This window comes from Arachis ipaensis, chromosome B02 (genome assembly GCF_000816755.2).
Source record: "Arachis ipaensis cultivar K30076 chromosome B02, Araip1.1, whole genome shotgun sequence".
In the NCBI taxonomy this organism is placed as follows: domain Eukaryota; kingdom Viridiplantae; phylum Streptophyta; class Magnoliopsida; order Fabales; family Fabaceae; genus Arachis; species Arachis ipaensis.
Genome location: NC_029786.2, coordinates 79,339,605 through 79,361,665, shown reverse-complemented (window position 1 = coordinate 79,361,665; position 22,061 = coordinate 79,339,605). Strand labels below are relative to the sequence as shown.

At 33.7% G+C, this 22,061-nt stretch overlaps 1 protein-coding gene across 1 annotated transcript; it reads right to left on the bottom strand.

Annotated features, from left to right (window-relative positions):
• On the bottom strand, nucleotides 4,615–8,413 carry LOC107625506 (protein XRI1). The gene is made up of 9 exons (XM_016328151.2): nucleotides 7,996–8,413; nucleotides 7,112–7,176; nucleotides 6,906–7,037; nucleotides 6,632–6,777; nucleotides 5,931–5,994; nucleotides 5,722–5,833; nucleotides 5,601–5,641; nucleotides 5,396–5,488; nucleotides 4,615–5,271 (listed from the first exon to the last, which is right to left on the bottom strand). The coding sequence occupies exons 1-9, from the start codon at nucleotides 8,016–8,018 to the stop codon at nucleotides 4,997–4,999; spliced, it is 951 nt and encodes a 316-aa protein (XP_016183637.1). The 5' UTR covers nucleotides 8,019–8,413; the 3' UTR covers nucleotides 4,615–4,996.

The following is a 22,061-nucleotide window of genomic DNA, read 5'->3' as shown; positions in this document are numbered from 1 at the left end:
CAGCATCCAATTCTAAACATATTACACCCATACTTCACACACCTACACAACACATTCACATTACACCCATATTTCACACATCCACACACGCTATATGGGTATTATGGGTTTTTTAAACAACACATTCACATTACACCCATATTTCACACACCCACACACGCTATATGGGTATTATGGGTTTTTTAAACAACATCCTGTCTCAGTTGGGATTTGAATCTGGATACAGCTTGTAAGAGGCATATAGATATGCCATCCGTGCTAGGCCTCCGCTGCGTGTGACATGTCTTTATATCTATGTTTTGACTGAAAAAAAATAGACCACAAAGCTTTTGAATACGCCCAAACACATTCAAAACGACCAGAAGGTGCTTCGTAAAAATCAAGTGATAATTTCAAGAACCCAATTGGTTTAGAAAGAAGAGCTTAGCTTTGGCCTGCAAGATGGGGACTTCAAATTGCTTTACAAAGAAGATGGAAGGTTTTAGAAATTGAGAATATTATTGCGTATATAAACAAATGAAAAAGGAGAGATTCAAGGCGAGGATAAAATTGTGTTAGAAATTATTTGCTACTTCTGAAATATATATTGTAAGAAAGATTTATTAATAGAAAATTATATATTAAATATTTAGTTGAAATAACAAACAATTATTTTTAGCTTCATATCTTTTATATTGAGTTTTCATAATAAACAAGACAAATATAATTAAAAATTTTCATTAATTTTGATTTAATAATACACTACAAAAAAGTCGTCAAAATTGTCGAATTTACCAGCAAGATTACCAAAAAAATCTATTGGTATATTTATTACTATCGGATTTAGCGGCAAACAAATTCGGCGATAAAATCTTTGCTGGTAAAGAATTGCCGGTGGATTTTTTTAGTCCCTCGCTAATTACTAACCGATTTAGAGGTCGATTTAAACTTTTAATTGGCAAATTTCTTGAGGTCGTTATTGTCGAAAATTTTCTGATGGTAACTTTGGCATTGTGAATTAGGGTTTTGCGCGTTCTTATCGTCGGATTTATTTCTTGATAAATCCGACAATAATATATTATTTTTTAATAATTAAATTAATAAATACCGACGGATTCAATTGACAGTAAACTTAAATTTTAATTTTTATGTTTTTTTATTGGTTATATAAAATACCTTTTATAACCTGATATATCATCATCAATATATCAAGAACTAATAATCAAATTCCAATTAATGAAAATCAAATGGTATTTTTAATTAAAATAGTCAACTATAATCTAAAATAACAAGTGTACAGAAAAAAAAGTCAAAGAGATAAACTATCAATACTATCAAACAAAGTAAAACAACACTCTAATCACCACAGGTCTTAATAATCATCATTGTCGTCATCTCCTGGTCCTGCTAAGCATAGTTGTCAGAACCGAACCGGTGATCGAACCAGTCAGACTATTGGGTTACTGGGTCATTGATTCAATTGGTGGGTCACTGGTTGAACCGGTTGACTCGGTCCTATGTAAATAAAAATAAAAAATAATTAAATATTTAAAATTAAAATTTAAAATACATATTTTCACTAACATTTTAAGAATTTTAAGTTATTTTAAAATAATATGGAATAAGAACAATAAATATTTTATTATTTTTACTCTATTATAGATATTTTTATATGATAATAAACACAACAGCAGCCTAGTGGCTGTGCAATCCTTCCCTAGGAATTTTGATTAAATTTTCAATACCAAGCAGTTCGGTCAGACCGATTTTTACTGGATTTGACCGATTTTCAACGGTTCATTCCAAATTTGACCAGTTTATATCAATTTTCTTTTTTACGCGGTCTAAAGATCGGACCGGACCAGTATAAGATCCGGTTTATCAATTTTTCGGTCGAAAAATAAACCCTAAAAGAACTAGTGAAATACTACCAAAAAAAATTCTAAGTGCTAATTGTTTTAGTTATCGTATTTTATTTTTTTTATTTTGTAAAATCTCTTCTCATCTCGTAAGAGTATTTTCCTAGTTGTTTGTCATCTACGTTACACTAACTTATACTATACTACCAAACATATTTTTAAAAAGAGTTATGCTACATGTACATTAAAATCAGCCATCATAATTAGTTATTAGTATAAAATATATGTTGGAATATAAATACATATTGAAAATAAATTAAACCATATATATATATTTATACACAAATATATTGGTGGCTAATTTTAGTGATTCATTTTGGTGTACAAATAGCATTTTTATTTTAAATAATATTTGGTTGTGTATTTCATATACAAAATATTCTTGTACTTTTTACCCTAATCTAATAGTAATTAAGCTTAGCCTAACAAGATTTGAGATAAAAGTATCTAAAACTCGTAAATCTTTAGTAGTGAAAAGTGTTGAAAAAAATATATAAAATTCTTATATTTGTATTACCTTAGTTAAGTCTTAACTCGGTAATACTTTAAATAGTATCTTGTAACACTATTTTTATTTTATAATAGAAATCTCAATTATTATTGAAGACTTGTAGACACAAGTCTCAAATATCTAAAACTCTTAAAGCACAATTTGAGCACCTTTTCATGCATTTTAGTTATTTCAATTATTACTTACATGTAGGGTTGAATCTGAGCCAAGTTGAGTCAAATTTGACTAACCTCAAGCTCGAAAATTGAGTTTGGCTCACGACTCATCTCATTAACAATAGAGTTTATTTCTTAAACTCAAACTCGGCTCACCAAACTCTCACGAGATGGCTCGAACTCACTAGCTGGCTCAAATAATAAGAACATAATCTATAATTTTATATCAATAAATTATAACTTATATATTTTAAAAGATTAATTTTATATATTGTTTATCTATCAATAAATTATAAATTTTTATTTATGTCCTACATCAAAATTATACAAAAAAAATAAATATAAAATTTTAAATAATTAAGATTATATATATATTACTATTTAATATAGATATATATAATATTAAAAGTATAGATTAAATGCAATGCATATAGGATATATACAAATATATAATCGAGCCAGCTCACGAGCTAATGAACTGAGTTTATCCAGGTTCAAGCTCGACTCATTTAATTTATGAACTCAAGCTCAATTCTAGGTTTAAGCTTGACTCACCAGCTCGAGCTATTAACGAGTCGAGCTCGAACTTGACTCATGAACTAACTTGACTCACTTCCAACCCTACTTACATGTATCCATTTATTTAAGGGTAGTTTTATCCACACATAATAATTGTAGGACTAAACTGTTAAAACGGTATCGAAAAATTTTGGTCCAAATAAAAACAATTCTAAAAGCCGTGAAAGACAAATCAACTCCTAAAAGATTATTAAGTTTTACACTGAAGTCGTAACGTTGAACAGGCTGATATCGAAAGAGGTGAGGTTGCAAACTCTAAATAATACTTAATAATGTGGCATTATTAATTAGAGGTAACTACTAAATCGATACCCGAAAGATTCTGACGCTGACAAAATGGTACCTGACTTTTGTTATTAACAAAATAGTCCCTAAAAAATTTTAAAATTTGACAAGCGTGTCCCCAAGCTCGCCGGAGCAAATCTCCGTCAAGCAGAATGCTAAAGTGGCCACCGTAACCTGGCAAACCACCCCCAAACCCTAATCCCTCCAACCACCTCAACATCAACAGCAACAACAACAACAAGCAACAACAACAGCAACAACCCCAACACACACTTTTCTCTCCTTCCTATCGCAACAACAACCTCAACAGCAAGAGCACTATCAAGGACCATTGCCACCACCATCGGAGCGACAACAAGGCCTGGAATAGTCGCATCTCCTCAGCCCCTCAGCTTTTCTCTCTTTCTCTCTTTATATTTATATATGTAAGGTTGTGTTTGTGTAAATGTCTGTGTGTGTGAATGGATATTGTTATTGTTATGGTCCTCCGATAAGAGAAGGAAGAAATGAGGGAAAAGAGAGAAGGAGGAACAAGCAAGGTTAGGTTTTGAATGTGCAGGTTCTTCTATTGGTTCTGTTTTGGGTTCTGATGGTGTTGTTTTTGCTAGGAAGGAGGTAGTGTGCGTTAGAGAGGGGGGCTGCAATGGGGAGGGAGAGGGAAGGGACTGCGATGGGGAGGGAGTGTGCATTGGGTAGGGGTTGCGATGGAGAGAGAGGGAGGAGTATGCATTGGGGAGGGAGAGGGAAGGGGGCTGCGATGGGGAGGAGGGATTAGGGTTTGGGGGTGGTTTGTCAAGTCACGGCGGCTACGTTAGCATTGTGCTTATTGGAGATTTGTTCCGGCGAGTTCAAGGACACGCTTGTCAAATTTTAAAATTTTTTAGGGACTATTTTGTCAATAGTAAAAGTCAGGTACCATTTTATCAGCGTCAGAAATTTTCAGGTACCGATTTAGTATTTACCTCTTATTAATTATAAAAAAAAAAAGTTTCCCGTTTCAATTTCTTAAAACCAAACTCTTAACTCCCTTCTCCCTTTACCTTATGCTTATCCTTATACTTAGCTGTGACAAAAGAAAATATTATTATGACATTTTCAAAAGTAAGGTTATCATTTGGCAGTGAGTCAGAGTAATTAAAGATGCGGTTATTTGATTTCCCGTAGCAAAGTATAACAAGACAAGAAATATGCAAGCGTGCAATCCCTTTGCAGCTTCAGAAACAAGGGCATCATCTAAATCTGTATGTATCAATTACAAAAGCTAAGCTCAAGCTTAGTAACATTGTCAATTCAACAACTAGGGACTACTAACAAGGTAAGAAGTATCAAGTTCAGATTACATACTTAGCTCCAAGAAAATCATGTACCAAAATAAGAGCTATAAGAAAATTATCTAAGACCTCACTAGGAGGAAATAAACACTAAGGTGGTGTAATATGATAATAAGTGTCAATAGGAAGAAAAAACTGCAGTATCAACTTCTAAAATCTGGCAGGTATATTACAGAAATAAAGCCATCACCACACATTAATGGGGTGAGCCAAAAGTTAGAAAATCAGAAGATAAACTTAGCCTTTAGTTCTCATAATTGTGATGCTACCTTTTCCACCTTCGGTGCGTATCTTTGTTTTGTTAACAACAGGCTTCCCAGAGAAGGCTGATTTGGGATAAGCAGATGGATCTTCACTGCTTGGCTTTGTTTTCGAAGGAGGCGGAGTACGAATGCGCTGATTAATTTCCTTCAGAGTTATGTCTCCATGGGTACCACTAGGTTTGATGAAGGCGAATGGGTAGGCCACGGACGAAGCCAACTTTGTAGGTGTCCGTATAAAAGATTTCCTCCCTAAACATTCAAAAAGAAAAAAAGAAAGTTCGAATTTGTTATCCTGTCAAAAAATTTCATCAATCAATGCAGCATGCAAACTAATAAACCAGCAAGTGACGTTATAACAAGAACAAAATCAAACCTTTGAACACAATTCTTTTGGGGGTTTGAGTGACCTGCTGCTGCTGCTGCTGAACTACATTTTGTTCCGAAGGTGCCGTGATGTCACTGAGCTCTTCAGGCAAACAAAAATACAATGCAAATAGGAAAGAAGGAACAAAGAAAGAAACAAATCAAAAACAATACTGGAGAGACAATAGTGAATGGCGAAAACAAATGCCAGATACCTGCAATATCAATCTGAATATCTTCTGCCCCTGAAAAGTTCCTGGTATCAAACAACATAATCATCAGATTACTTTGTATAACCAACTATATGTCAAAAATCAGCGGTCCAATGATGCATACAGTTCATCAGGACTGAATTGCATCGCAGCATCGTTAAGGCATTCTGCTAGCCACCCTTCAGTTGACTCAAGGTCTTCATAACCAGAGGCAGGCAAATCTCCCAATGCATATTCTGTAATGGTTAAGAAAATATCAGATTTTAAAAACTTATTGAAGCCATCTCCGACCGAACAAGAAATTCAGTATGTAAAATCTTGCAGAAGACGAACCTGATGACCCGGGCACCCATTCTGACACTTCAGGAAAAGGATCCATAAGCGAGTCCACCTTCTCCTATTATACAAATGAAGTAAGGGTCAGCAAATTCAGAACTTCACAATGTAATCATTAACTACATTTCATTGAGACTAACATACACTACTTACTAGACATAGGTTAGAAGCAAACTCGAGTATTGATTAAGCCAAAGCTCCCCATTTTTAAGGGACAGAAGACAGATAACCACAAAGGGGACTCATTAAAGTAAAACTTATAAAGAAGATACAAAGATTTGAACTAAATGCCTCACTAACAATCATGCTGCATATTAAGGGTAAGTGTTCTGTATAAGTCATCAGGTTTTAAATTAACACATCTAAATACTGAAAAACTCTACTTCGCAGCTGATCGTTTGAACTAATACAAGGAGGTAGCAAAAACAAAAATGTCATTCTTTATAACAATAGCATCACAAACTAGAGGCTTAACATAAAGAACAAAGATAGGTATAGTCATGAAACTGAAGATAATATGTATTCGTTTACCAGTCAACAACATAATGGTAATATATCAAGAAATTTAATTTATTACTTATGACAAATTCAAATAGTTGCACAACATGAACAGATTTCTACTTCTTGAGTCTTGTCACATTTTTACAACTAACATGCTAGGAATGTGAAAAGTTAATCCAAAAGCTAGAAGCACCAACATCTGATTTTAAATATGCTAAAGACATCTCTTCACTGGAAAGAGAATGATCGCTATCCTGGATGTTGAATTGTAGCATGCGCCGCCTCTTGACTTGATAAGAAGTCTCCCTCAACTCCTCTACTTCCTTTTGTACATCATCCGAAACTGAAATCCAATATTTCTTTGAATTAAACCAAGACAAGTCATAATAACACCAATAAAGTAAAACGAACAATCTAACAACTTGCACATATTAGCAAGACTTAAAGTCACCGAGAAAGCGTCGGCCTTACCACTATCATTGACGCCGTATGCCATATCACCACAAGCCTTAACTGGTGTAGCTTCTTCATCTTCGAACATGTAGGAAATATATTCATCATTTTGGGGCATGTCATTCCATAGATCTTCTGAAATATCTTGGCCTAGAAGAAGAAACAGAGAAATTTCAGGCATCAATTACATGGAAGAATCAACTTAACATGAGAGTGAGAGTTACCGAAATTGGAGTTCTTTTCGAGATTACAATCATTCCTGTGCCAATCCCATGGTTCTTTAGCACCACTGATAAAACAAACATGTAAATGCAATAGTTAAGCCGTGGAGCATTGGCATAAATTAACAAACAGAAAATATTAAAAGTTCAACAAAACACATTAGAAGCAAATTCCAAAACCAATGTAGAAAAATCAAAGGTGAAAGTGGCCTCAGTCTCCAAACAATAATTGCACACATAACAAGATATACACAAAGATTGAACACATTGTAAACTGAAGCACTAAATTACCAAACAAGGTGCTAGAAAATGAATCGTTAGTCTCTACAATTGAGATCTTAGGATGTGCTTAGGCAGATTTTCTTGCATGCATTAATATATTTACATAGGATGGAATAACGGCAAAAGAAAAAAAAAAGTGAAAAAAAAAGAAAAAGAAAAGAAAAGCATCAACAGCAACAGATTAAAAAAGGCATAAATTATGACCCACAAATTTACTCAGAGCCCACATCATCATCATCATTCATTCTTTGTGCATAAACTTTGACACAAAAGCAAACAATCTAGAGTGCAAATCAGAAGGCACAAGGCAAATCAAAACTAGTGAATCAAGCACCACCATCTCCAGCATTTGAACCCATCATGTAGCAGATGATGCACCAAACCAAAGCAAGATGAAACGAAAAAACAAATCAAATAAATGATTTTGGAAAAAACCACACTCAAGCCTAATTCCAAGACAATAGAAAACCCATTTCATTTACTCAAAAAAAAAAAAAATCAGAGCCTAGGAAAGACATAAATGCAGTTATCAAAACAAATCAATCGCCCCAGAACTAAAACCCCAGATTTTTAAATAAATATATAAATAAAAGAGAGAGATTTACTTCTCATTGTTGTCGCAATCCATTTCAACGGAAACAATCAGGAGCCAAGTCTCTCTAGTCACAGCTGATCAGAGTCTCTTCTTTTCTTATTTTTTTCCAACAACACAGTGATGACATACAGAATGAGAATAAAAATAAAAATAACCGTTACAGAGAAGAGAGAGATCGGTGTTCTCTGTAGTGAGTTGTAGAAGCCATAGACCTATATAACACTAAGTAGTTCACTATCTATCTCTCTGCTTTGTGCTGCTTTCTAGTTTCTACATAGAAAAAGGAAAAAATATTTATTAATAAAAATTAATGAATTCAGTTCACAGTTTCACACTTCACACTTCACACATAACGATTAAGCCACGACCATAAAGCGCCGTCTCACTCTCTCTCTCTCTCCCTCTCCCTCTCTTTTTGTCACTCTTTTGCGCCCATTTATTTCCCTCTGAGCCTTTTATATATCCCGTAAGTACACCTTGGTTTCTCTCTTTTCCGTGGGCCAGCCCGATTATTTTTTTGTTATTTTTTTCCGTTTCTATATATAATACATAAATATATATAACATTTTTAGTTAAATTTAATTTTATTATTTTTAAAATTAATAAATTAAATTAATAATTATTTATTTAATATTATTTAAAATATATTAAATTATAATTTAGAATTAAATAATATCTATTTATAATTATAAAGATGGATAACAACAGAGTAAACTCCAACTCAAAAGTCACTAGGAGTCAATACATGTATACCAAATAACACTATTTATACAATGTCGGAGTCAACATGAGATAATTAATAAAAGAAAAAAATGATAAATAAGTTCTTAATCTTCTAAAATCGTGATAAATAGATTCTTTTACAAATTTTAATTACAAATACATCTCAAACTTTTATAAACAGTTGATAGACACATTCCTCCATTCATTTGCCACTCCAAAATCAAACAGAAATGACTCATGTGGCACCCGTGTATTCATTACAGAGCTACACATTTGTTACGGTGCTAAGATAGCATGTCTCCCAAAAGTTAGAGGACAAAAGATCCTCGTGCAACAAAAATGATGTTTTATGAACTATCCTAACTCTTCAAATTGAAGGTAGACTCCATTACAGCGTCATTGTTAGAGATTTTTTGTGTTTAGAGTTGTGTTCCCTAGTCGGGAAAGAGCTTCTTTGAGCATGCAACGAGTCACATTGCTCTCTACCATTCATTGTATGCAATGACGGATAAAAAAATTTCGATAGTGGGGGCAAAGTATATATAACATGACAATAATTTTTATAAAAATATTATGTGCACATAAAAATTATTTACCAAATCATTTATTATGTATTTTGTAACACCCTACCACACAAAATCTTATACTTAAGTCATTAGAGGTGGTGAGGTATTACGACATCTAAAAGTAAAATTATATATATATATATATATAGTGAAAAAGATTTATAATTAGGAACCTTTGAAGAAAAGGATAAAGCAAAATTGGTAAAATGAAAAGCGCAACACTCACGAAGCGATAAAGTAAACGAAGTAAGATAGAGCAAACTAACAAGATTATATACTAAGAGTTCCAAAATACAGATAACAAAACTCAAGACTCGGCTTGCGAAGATAAACCGGCCCGAGCATATAAGTGTATATACATGTATATATAAGAGAACCCAAAATACAGAGCTACAGAACCTGTTTCTCCAAAATAACCTCTAAGAGGAAGTTAATACATCACATATATAATAAGTGGAGATAATAAGTATCTAAATAAATACATATAACCAAAATAGAGCCCTAAAAGATAAGAATCTTCGCTAATTAGAAGCTTCCAACATGCTTCAGCGAGAAGCCTCACGTCTTGCATCTGAAAATCACAAAATCCGCACGGGGTGAGAACCGGAGGTTCTCAGCATGGAGTTAATACAATATATATATAAACAGTGGAGATAATAAGTATCTATATAAATACATATAAACAAAATAAAGTCCCAAAATGCTGAGAGATCTTTGCGACTAGAAGCTTCCAGCAAGCCTCAGCGATGAGCCTCACGTCCTGCATCTGAAAACAACAAAATCCGCATGGGGTGAGAATCGGAGGTTCTCAGCATGGTAACAGTACCCACATATCTAACATATAATGTCCTAAAAAAGCCGAAGACAATCCTAGAACTTCCGACATATAATTAAATCTTATAAACATAACTAAACCATGAAAATGAAATAGGCAACTAGCTAAGGGTCTTCAGACTATCTAATACTTCCCACCGGAAACAGTTGTTACAAACACATTTATTATATACAAGGAAATCATAGGTACAAGGCATTTACAGTAGATAAACAAGTAGCAAGTAGTTATGCAAGCAAGTAGGCATTTCAAACAAAACACACCAAACAAACATATAGATGCATATGATCCATGCCTGTCCTATTGGCTGATGAGTCTCATCTGTCGGTTATATAGCCAACTCGACGTGTCCTGTAGCTAACCTGTGCACGGTCTCTCTGTTGCGTCTTAATACCATTAGAGGGAACACGTGCCCTATCACCATTAGAGGGTATCCGTGTCCTGTCACCATTATAGAGTATCCGTGTCCTGTCACTATTAGAGGGTATCGGTGCTCTGTTATCCTTACAACCAAAGAAAAAAATACAAGCATACCACATTCATTCATTAATCACATATGCATCTCCGGCATACTCGCCACATTTTTATGCTTCCTCAATTAATCATAATCATTTAATCATCAATCATGTTTCAGTAATAATTCTTCTTTCATTTTCGCTTACATTCATTCATTCACTCAATCATTCATTTTTCCAACTTTCTTCATCTCCAAGTTATCACTCCTCTCTACCTTCTTCTCACCACTTAACATACAACTAAGGTTTAGGGGCTAAAAGAGTGAAAATATAGGATTAGAAGTTTAAAATTACCTTTTAAAACACAAAACTCACTTTGCTAAAAACAGGGTGTCAAACATACGCGTGGGCCACGCGTACGCGTAGGCGTGCATTTTTTTTTCTGAAAACCGGGGGGTCACGCGTACTCGTTGGAGTGCTATTTGCCCATCACGCATACGCATTACCTCGTCCGCATACGCATGCATGCCAAACAGAAACGCATATCCGCGTATGGAGGGGTTCGCGTACGCATACATTGCAGATTAGTCAAAAATGACTAAGTCTGCAGAATTTCAATTTTACATACCGAACTTCTGACGCGCATAACTTTCTCATTTTAAACATTTTTCCTCCGTTCTTCGAACGGCGTAAACATCTCGGACCAAATTTTCTTTCTAAATAAGTTTGATACAAAACGGAGGTTCGGAGATCAAGTTATGCTCCGCCAAAATTGATCAAAAACATAATTTTCATAAAACTTTACAATCACTCCATTTTCAAAACTTACCCAATCCAAACCATTTTAAAACCTACCCTAAACCTTAGCAATTCAGTATTTCATATTTTCCAATACATATTTTCAACTTCATCATTCAATCCACAACCTGCCAAGTTCCCACTTTCATCAATCTCAAATCAACAATTCAATTCAAACTACCTCCAACAATTCAAATTCAATAATATTAATTACTTATATCAATTACAACATCAACTCAGCCCCCACATGGTACCAATAACTAATTCAATCTCACTAACCATTTTACATAAACCAAGTCACACATATCATGCATACAAGCTTCCATCACAACCTCTAATAATCACTAACTACATATATAATAATACAATCTACCACTATACATGCAATTTAATATCATATTCAATTACATACTCATCAACAAGAGTTTCAACCACAACCTCCAAACATTTATCACATAATTAACACAACCATATCAACTAATCAACTATATCAATAATTCAAATCCTATCTTAGGGTCACTAGCCTAAGTTTTCACATTACATTACCTTTTAGATACGAGAAATCGAAACCATACCTTGGCCGATTCCCCGCTCAACCTAGAACACCTCCAATTCACTTTTTTCTCAAGCTTTCAAGGCTCAACACCTCACCAACAGAATTTTCAGCTTGCAATCCACTTTCAAGCTTCCAAAATCTCAATCAAACTCCAACCCACTTACATATATATTGTCTAATACACATCATAAACACCCACACATACAAACTCAATAACTAATCACATATACTCAATAAATTCACTATGGGTTGAGGATTCTTACCATACCCACGGACTAAAGAGGCAAGATTAAGCGTTTTTCTCAAGCTAATTGGATCCTATAACATTAAAGAGCTCAAAATTTCAACACCTTTTTTCAATATTTTCGAAATCAAGGGCTGGGAAAAATAGAAGGAATTCGTGGCTTACCTCTTGAATAATGTTATAGGCTTTTGTAGAGCTCGACGTCATGATCGTGTGGCCATAAATGGTGCGACGATCGGAACTCCAGATCAAAAGTTATGGCAATTTGATTCACAAGTGAGGGTTTGGGTTTTGGAAGTGTTCTTCCTTTCTCCCAAATCAATTTTCAGCATGTGTGGAGTTTGGCTGGGGAAGGAAGGGTTGTTCCCTTCTTTAATTAGCTATTGGGTTGGGCCTTGGGCCCAATAGGTGCCCAGTTCGTCTGATTTGGCCCGTTTGGCCCAATCTTGGCCAAATTTTTTAAAATTAGTGTCGAAATTCTCGTTTTAATTAGCTCTATCATATTAAACCATAAAAATCACATTTCTTATTTTCTAGAATAAATTTTAATTTATGAATTAATTATATATTAATTAACCAGGTTTTACAATGTTTGAGTCTAATGGATTTATATACGGGTTTTAGAAGACGGAGACTTAGGCTTGGTATGTCAGTTGGGTGGATTTGTCTTGTGAACTAATGGGGAGTCAAATTGATGATGAACTTGAGATCAAATTAAATACTAAAACACTAATTTAAATAATAAATATAATTTAGAATTTCAGTTTCTTAAGTTTCATATTGTAGAAAGATTGAATAATTTTTTTCTTAACAATACAATTGAAAAAACTCTCTTTCTATATATGTCATTAAACAATCATTTAAAAATTCACATCCCATACAATTAGCTCTTGATGATATTCATCGTTTAGAAAGTTCTTTCAATTAATGAAGTTGTTACAGGAAAAACTAAAACTAACTTTAAAAGAAGAAACATTAATGGATAAATAATATCCTTTTGAGTCAATTTCTAAGAAAGAACACTAATCTTATTTAAATTTGAGAATTGATCATTATAACACACATCTAATATGAAGTTGTCAAATTGAATATCAAGTTCTAAAAGTTAAGTAAAATATTATTGTGGGGTCAAAATTAATAATTTAATGGGGGCAAATAAATATTAGGGTTAAGTACGATTTTGGTCCTTAAGGTATACACCAAAAAATTTTTTCGTCCCCAACTTTTTTTACATACAAATCGTCTCTAAAGTTCAACATAGTTTTAAAATCGTCTTTTGGACCAAAATACCCTTCTCTTCTTCTTTTTCTTCTTCTTCATCACAACATTTCTTCTTCTTCTTTATCACAACATCTCTTCTTCTTTATCACAGCATCTCTTCTACTTTATCACAACATTTTTTTGAAATGAAGAAAGAAAGAAATGTGAGAGATTGAGAACATATGGAGAATGTGTGTGTGTTGCACGAGCTTATTGGAACCGCCGTGCTGCTGCCGTTACCTCTATGCCCCGAAATTGCCGCCAAAGAAAGGAAGAAGAGGAGATCTGAAACCATTCGTGGAGGAGAAGCACGTCCATGAGCGGCGCGTGCTAGAGACGACATTGTGGAGAAGATAGAGTCGCTGCCGCTGCTCCTCCTTGCTGTTGTCGCTGCTCCTTGCATCCTCACTTCTATTTCTGCTTCTGTTTCTTCTATTTTTTCTATTTTTGCTTCTGATTCCATTGTTGTTGTTGCTGATGCTGCGATGAAGAAGAAGAAGAAGAAGAGATGTTGTTGTTCTTATTGAATTTAAATACAATGGTGTTGTTGTTGAATATTATGTATTGTTATTGTTATTGGTGCTCCATTAGTGGCTTCTTTGTGGTTCCTTTTTTCCTCTATTAATGGCTTCATTGTTATTTTTTTTAAATTTTATATTTTTTTTGTTGGAAGTAATTTAATCCAGAATTTTAAGATTTAGGTCAAAAGGACGATTTTAAAACTAAGTTAAACCTTAGGGATGATTTTGTATGCAAAAAATGGTTAGGGACGAAGGTATAGGCCAAAAGTTTTTTTGTTCCCAACCTTTTTTTGCAAACAAAATCATCCCTAAGGTTTAACTTGATTTGAAAATCATCCTTCAGACCAAAATACCCTTCTCCTTCTTCACCAAAATACTTAGTTTCTATTCTTCTTTTTCTTCTTCTCCATCACAGCAACATCTATTCTTCTTTTTCTTCTTCAACTAAAATTTCAATAGCAGTAATAGAATTTCAACAGCAGCAACAAAATTTCAACTAACAAATATCAAAAAATCAAAAATAGAATTTCAACCAGCAAAAGAATGGAATCAGGAAGAAACAGAAGTAGAAGAATGGAATCAGGAATTTCAACCAGAATCAAAAGAATGGAATCATGAAGAAACAGAAGCAGAAACATAATGAAATCAATCAGAATAGAATCAGAGTCAACAACAACAATGTGATTAACAAAATCAACATATCAACAAATCTAACAATGTAATTAATAAAAAAACCGAAGCAGAATAGGTGGAGTTGCAGTGGAAGTGTTAGCCGCTGCTGGTGGAGGTGGAACAGGGGCTGTCCTCTGTGTCTGGTTCAGCAAGAGAGAAGCTGATGAAGATGGTGACGTTGCTGACAGCTTGTTAGAGAAAAGATGCCAGCTTCGGTGGTTTCTGATCAGTGATGGAATTGAGGGCGAGGAGGGGTGAACAGCTAGGTTGGGGAGGGACGAAGGAGGGAGACGACGCAGTAGCCTGGGTGTCGACGGCGGCGCTAGGGATCGGGGGGTTTTGGGTTTGCAGAGAGGGGGACAGAGAGCTCGCCGCGACAGAGCTAACGTGAAGGGGAGAAGAGGGAGGAGGGTAAGGAGACGTGTGGCGACGCTGTAGTGCGGAAAGGAGAAGAAGAATGGCGTCAATTCCCTCTCCCTCCTTCCTTCCCCCCTCGCGTGATTCCCTTCCTTTCTCCCTTTCATCCATTTCTTTCCCTTTTTTATTTTTTATTTTATAATTTTTTTGGTTAGGGTAATTTGGTAATAAAATTTGAAATTTAGGTAAAAAAGACGATTTTAAAACTAAGTTAAATCTTAGGGATGATTTTGTATGCAAAAAAATGTTAGAGACGAAAAAAATTTTCGACTTATACCTTAGGACCAAAATCGTACTTAACCTTAATGAAATTAATGTTTGATTTGTCAAAATTATTGATTGATGAGTGTTATTATTTTATTATATTTTTCATGGATCAGACCTTGTAGGTTGTTGGGCCTTTTAAGTAGGTATGGAAGTATGGTTGTGGAAAATAAAAATAGAGGTGATTTCTTTTAAAAGAAAATTCACTCGAAAGACTTTGAACTAGGCCAAAAAGACTTGTTATTCAACTCACTATTGAACCTGTTTTCTGGAAAATTGAAAACAAGATGGTCTAGACCATTCACAATAAGTAAATGTCCCCCTATGGACATATTGAAGTAATGGAGGAAAATACTGGAAGAAGGTTCGTAGTCAACAGACAGATATTGAAGCCATCTCTTGGGGAAGAGGTGGATCGACAAAAATCAACCCAACTCCTATCTTAAGAAGCTTCAATTGTAAAGTTAGTGACGTTAAAAGAGTGCTTGTTGGGAGGCAACCCAACCTATTAGTATCCTTTACCTATTTCTTAATCTTTTTTTTTATTTTCATTTTTTTAGCTAATCATAAAATCAATGAAGAAAATAGAGAGATAGCTCCAAGAAGAGCTGGCGTCCAGTGCCAAATGGGGGAGCCCAACGCCCAAGCAAAGGGAACTCCCAGGGGGAGCAGGCACTCAGGGCCAGTTTGTGAAGCCTGGCTCCATCGTGGCACCAAAAGGATGGCGTCCATCACCCCCTGTGTAAGGCTCCCCTAGAGGTGCAAGCTAGGCGCATTCGGGCATTCTCCCTCACTTACGTTGATCTCCAAGTATCTTTATTCATAGTTTCACTTCATGGAATTTTAATTTAAAAAATTTGCATTCATGATTTTCTATGTTTTAACCACCATACTTAAATTGTCCCGCTTCCAATGCTCTGTTCATCATAACCCTTCTGCATATACACATACCTCCTCATTTAAACTTAAAGTTCTAACAAATCTCTATGTTTGGTGTTAGTAGAAAAACAAAGGAGCTCTGAGAGAAAGTGAGGACGAAGGTGACAATGATGAATAAACTTGATAACTTGATAATTTAATTCAAGAGGCCAAGTCCAGCGCCCAATCTCCAAGCTAGGTGCCCAAAATCCTAAGCTTAGCGCCAGGATATCAGGCACCCAGCTCCTTACCTCCAAGCCCAGTGCCCAAATTAGGCGTCCAACTCCAATATTCTAAGCCCAGTGCCTTTGTGTGCTCTGGGAGGACAAAGTGGGTTGGCGCCAAACTCCCATAGTTTGCGCCTAGTGCCACCAAATCCTTATGTATTGGGCTTCTAGCACCCAAATCCAGAGCCCGACTCCAAGTACAATTCAACTCCTAGTGACCCAGAATGCTTCAAAGCCCAACGCCAAGTCCAAATTCAACTCCCAGGAAGCTCTAAAATCAACTCAAGATTCAAGATTTAAATGATTAGTTAGCAACAAACTCCTTCTAAAAAGATAATATTTTGTTGTTAGGATTTAGATTATATTAGATTTGAATTTGAATAAGTTATTATCTTTCTCTCTGGAAGATAAGATTAGTTTTTGAATTTCAATTAGTTAGGAAGTTAGAATATAAATAAGTGAATAAGGTTCACAGAAATCATCTTTGAATCTTTGATCTTCAGATTAAAAGACTAACTGGAGCCATCCAGCACCTTATTAGTTTTAGGTTGTTTTCTTTTCTACCATGAATAGCTAAACCTCTCTTGTTAAATGTTAGGAGCTCTATTTGATTTTATGGATTAGTAATGTAAATATATTTTTTTTTGATTCATGATTTTCTACTTTTTAAGATTGAGTTTCATTCTTCATCTTTAATGATTAGAAGTATTGGAACATATTCTAATTCTGTCTTGGATTCTGTTATTACTTTGAAAAATTAAATATCAAAACTAGTTTGAAACTCTTTCTTATGATTTTTAACTTGACTAGGAATAGTATTTTGAAATTTGTGTGGCTTTAAATTAAAACAATTCTTTACATTTTCTCTTAATTAGTTGAACAAGGAATTGGCCATTAATTAAGTTAAGAGAAATTAAATTGCCAAGAAATTAGAATTTGACTAGTATTTTTACCCGTAATGTAAATTTTTTAAAATCACGGTCCACTTTGTTCTTACAGTATAAATTATGCATGGCACAAAAGATTTATAAAATCAAACTACTTTTACAAAAAAAAAATCGTAGGTTGACAAAAGTCTCTGACTAAGAAGACCAAGGTATCTGCAGATAAAAAATAAAAAAATAAGATTTTTAGTTATTATTTTTATATGAAAAAGTCTAATTTTCATTAATAATTAATTTTAACATTCGTTATCTAGAATTTAGAACAATTTAACGTGTATATTTTTAGATTTAATTAGGCATTAACTGTTAAGTCTGTTACACAAATAGAAATAATTAATTTTTATACTTGCTATTTAAAAATAATATTTTTTCTCTGTGTATATAAAAATATAATTAGATATTAGTAGAGAGAAATAAAAAAAAATGGAAAGAGGTAGATGAGAGAATTTAGGAAGGGGGTTTATTAATTTTGAAAAAAAATATTTTCTCTCAATTTTAATAAGAGAGTGTAATGTGACACATTTGATTATTAAATTAGATAGTAATATATGATACATAATATAGGTATATTTTAGTTTCAATTTTAATATTTCAATTTTAATTTTAATGCAATTAAAGAATGTCATGTTGTACATTTTGATTGTCAAATTAGTAATTAGTTATTAATGTTAATAATGATATATAAAATAGATAAAGTGATTGAAGAAATGAGAAAAATGGAGAAAGGAAGAGGGAGGAGGGGAGAACTCTTTAATTTTGGAGGAAAAGATTTGATTTCAATTGCAATGAGGGAGTGACATGTGACACATTTTGGTTGTAAAATTAGTAAGGAGGATAGAAAAATTCTTTAATTTTGGATGGAGGAAAAGATTTGATTTCAATTACAATGAGAGAGTGACATGTGGTACATTTTGGTTGTAAAATTAGTAAGGAGGAGAGGAGAATTCTTTAATTTTGGAGGGAAAGATTTGATTCCAATTTCAATAAAAAAGTGACATGTAACATATTTTGGTTGTAGAATTAGAAATATATAATAGATAGATAATAGATTATAAATGATTTGTTGTAAAAAAAAAAATTTGTATCAGTCAAAATAGAAAAACACAAACATTGTTTTTTTTAAGAATTAAACACCTCCGAAGTCTTTAATATTCTCATTCCCTAATTACCTTCCTAATTCTATAAGCCTTCTCTCATTCACAATTAATTCTCTCTTCACTAATCTTTGCTCTATTTCAAGATTTGTAACCCTCTTACCAAAGTTTGATTGATTTAATTAGAAATTCAATTAGACGTTACTTGATTCAATCCGTTAATCCTCGTGAGAATGATATTCACTCAATGTGGTATTACTTTGAGCAATTTAGTACACTTGTCAATATACTAGCGTATCAATTTTGCTTCATCAATAATTCAAAAATAAATTAATTTTCCAATCATTTGAAAGCTGCAAATTCCACCACGTTGCATATGCTTGGCAATTAACTGAGATCAATTCTAAAGTATTCGGTTTTTGAATAGATCCTCAAGCACATGCAACTCAAACGAACTAGCATAATGATACTAGCATAATTAAATAACCATTAACTAATTAAGCCAATAGAATCCACACATCTTCATACACTATTTCAAGATTAAAAATAATACTACATTAGCAATAAATAGCAACGAACCCTAATAAAACCATATTGGATCTTAACACGGCTGCTTCATGCATAAACAAAAAAATAAACCTAATCCACATCAACTAAATCCGCACCAATATAGATCATACACCCTAAATGGAAGAACAAATACGCCCACCACAGTAGTAACCAACATCAACCATTCACCTGCGACATTGACCAACTTCTTTGGTTACGTCTCTAATCGGCGAAGATGTCCCTGTAAATTTCCAACTCGCGCCTCAGATCTTCATTCTCCTTTTCTAGGTTAATGAGATGTTCTGGGACTGACAGGGAGGTCAATCGCCTTAAATTCTCTACCTCGGCTTTCAGATGGCATACAACTAGGTAGTTCTGTTCAAGGATCTTTAATTGGCACTCAAACAAAAGCAACTCCAAGGTCACAAAACCTACGTCCACCACAAGAAATAATAAGCTTTTTGCCACGCTTTTTGAGCTATCGACATGCTTTTGAAAGGGTCACATCTGCAAGCGTGTCAGTTGCTCTATTGCCACGCTTTTGTGGATCTATCGGTAGGCTTTCTTTTTTGCTACGCTTTCATCTCTTGCCATGCTTAAAAGTGTGGCCATATGTATTAACATATAGCTACGCTTTAAAAGCATACCAAAAAGTGTACATATCGCCACGCTTTTGAAGCGTGCCTAGAATGTTTATTTTGGCTACACTTTTAAAGCATGCCTATAGGGGAAGATATGGGTATACTTTTTAAATGTGCCAATAGGGTAATATATGGTTATGCTTAGTAAGCGTGGCTATTAATGACTACAAAAAGATACGGCTACGCTTACATAGCGTGCCAATAGATGAGGATATGGCTACACTTTTAAAGCGTGCCAATTTTCAGGTTAATAAACGTGGCCATAAATTAGCTCATAAAAACTTTTTTCCATTAATCTTCCTAATATTTCTTGCAAAACTCATATAATTTTAAAATCGTAGACCAAAATAATTATTTATATATCAACCAATCCAACATATATATAAACTTGTCACCACAAAAGTAGACTTTGATCACAAAGTACCAAAAATCAAAGTCATAACAAATACCCATAAATTACACTTCCAATAAGTGTCACATATCTACTTCCTTTACATACTTACTTACAAAATATCAAAGTTCATGATTAGTGTGATCATCCATTATGAGCTCCATTGTTTTTACCACTGCCCTGCAGAATTTTAAATATTCTGGTGTTAGTGCATGTTATAAGGCTATTTTAATTAGGTCCAATAAATCCAATTCCAAATCCAAATTGATTAAAAATGAAAATGGCAATGACTTTAATTAGGTCCTGCAATAATGGAAGAAAAACATTTTAGCAAGCACATCATTGAAGCATATATAAATGCTTAGAGAGGGGGGGGGAGAAGAAAGCATAGAATTCATCAATAACAACGAAGAAATCCAGTTGAAATTCAGTAAAGTTTACGCATATACTAAGGTTTTATGCTGCAGCTACATGCATATCAATAATTTTGATCCACATAACATTATTTTCAAATTACATGACATATTTAATATAACCTAAGATTAATAATATACTAAAATTATAAAACACCAATATATTGAAAAACTTGTTTGACAAGTATAAATGAAATGTAACTATATATAACTCATAAACCAACTACTTAAGCCACTTCATTCCATTCTTTAGGAGTTTGAAAAATGACAAATAGCTTGAAATGCTATATAGACTTATAGTGTTAGTAGAACAAATAACTATTTAGGATGAAAGCACTTTAAAGGTTCTCTTAGTAGTGAAGATACATACAAAAAATAAATAGTAAGTAGACTAAGTTTTCTTCAGCCATATGTTATTAATAATAGCAGCTACTAATAATGATAACCATATAAAAACAGAACAAAAAAAAACAAATAAAAAATAAAAGAAACAGTCCCTATACATAGTCACAACCATAAGCTGAAATTCAGTTACAAGTACTTATCAAAAAATATTTTTCAACTACCAATGACTCTGCTTGTTGCAAACATGGTACTCTTTCCTCTAATTGGAATTATAAATAATCAACAATACACTACAAGAAAATTCAACAACCAACAATGCATATTCAACCAGCAACATAAATTCAACATGAAAAATGAAATTCTATAATCCAGAACAAGGTAGTGACCACCTGTTTTTCTCTCTCTTTTTTTTATCAGCATCTTCGTATGACAATAATACAAGGTTAGGACAGTTACTTACATCATCGGTTGGTGGAATGTGAGTTGATTTAGAGGAGTGGGGAGTATTTCTTGGTCTACTACTTGAGGCATCCAAAGGGGAATTTTGGGCAGCTTGCACTAAGGCTACTACCTCTTCGTCACTCATTTCAGGGTTGATTTGGTGCAACATCACCTTTAATAGACCACAAACACTGTCCATCTTCTTCTCTAATGATAAGATCTTGTCATTGTATTTAAATTTGACTTGGCAAATCTTCTCATCCTTTTTAAGAGATCTTCTTGTAATCGAAACCCCATAACAATGAACTCGACCTGGTTGGTCCTTTCCTAGCACTGCTACAAATGCATCCTCATGATTTTCCCCTGCCTCTATGCGATTTTGAAGTTCATTCTACCAAAAGTGACAACAACAAAAAAGTACAAAGTCACATTAACTTTATATAAATACAAACCTATTTAGCATTTATATTGTACAAATCCAAATACAAATACAAATACAAAACAACTCACAATTGTTGTTTGTATTTTAGCATCAATTTCTTTTCCAATTTTACTTGTGCGAGTTGTTGTGAAAACTTCAGCCTTTGATGGTTCTTCAATGTTCTCTTTAGAGTCACGTTAGAGTATGAAGAGAAAAACTTACATGAAGCATACTAACTAGACAATATAACATGGATATAAAGTAGAAAACACAAAAAAATAAGTTATGTTACCAGCTGCTTGCATACTATTACAAAATTTGTGGATCCCATTTGGTGAGGACATGTTTGCTTTGACCTATTTTCAGTATTCTTAGCAGATATGG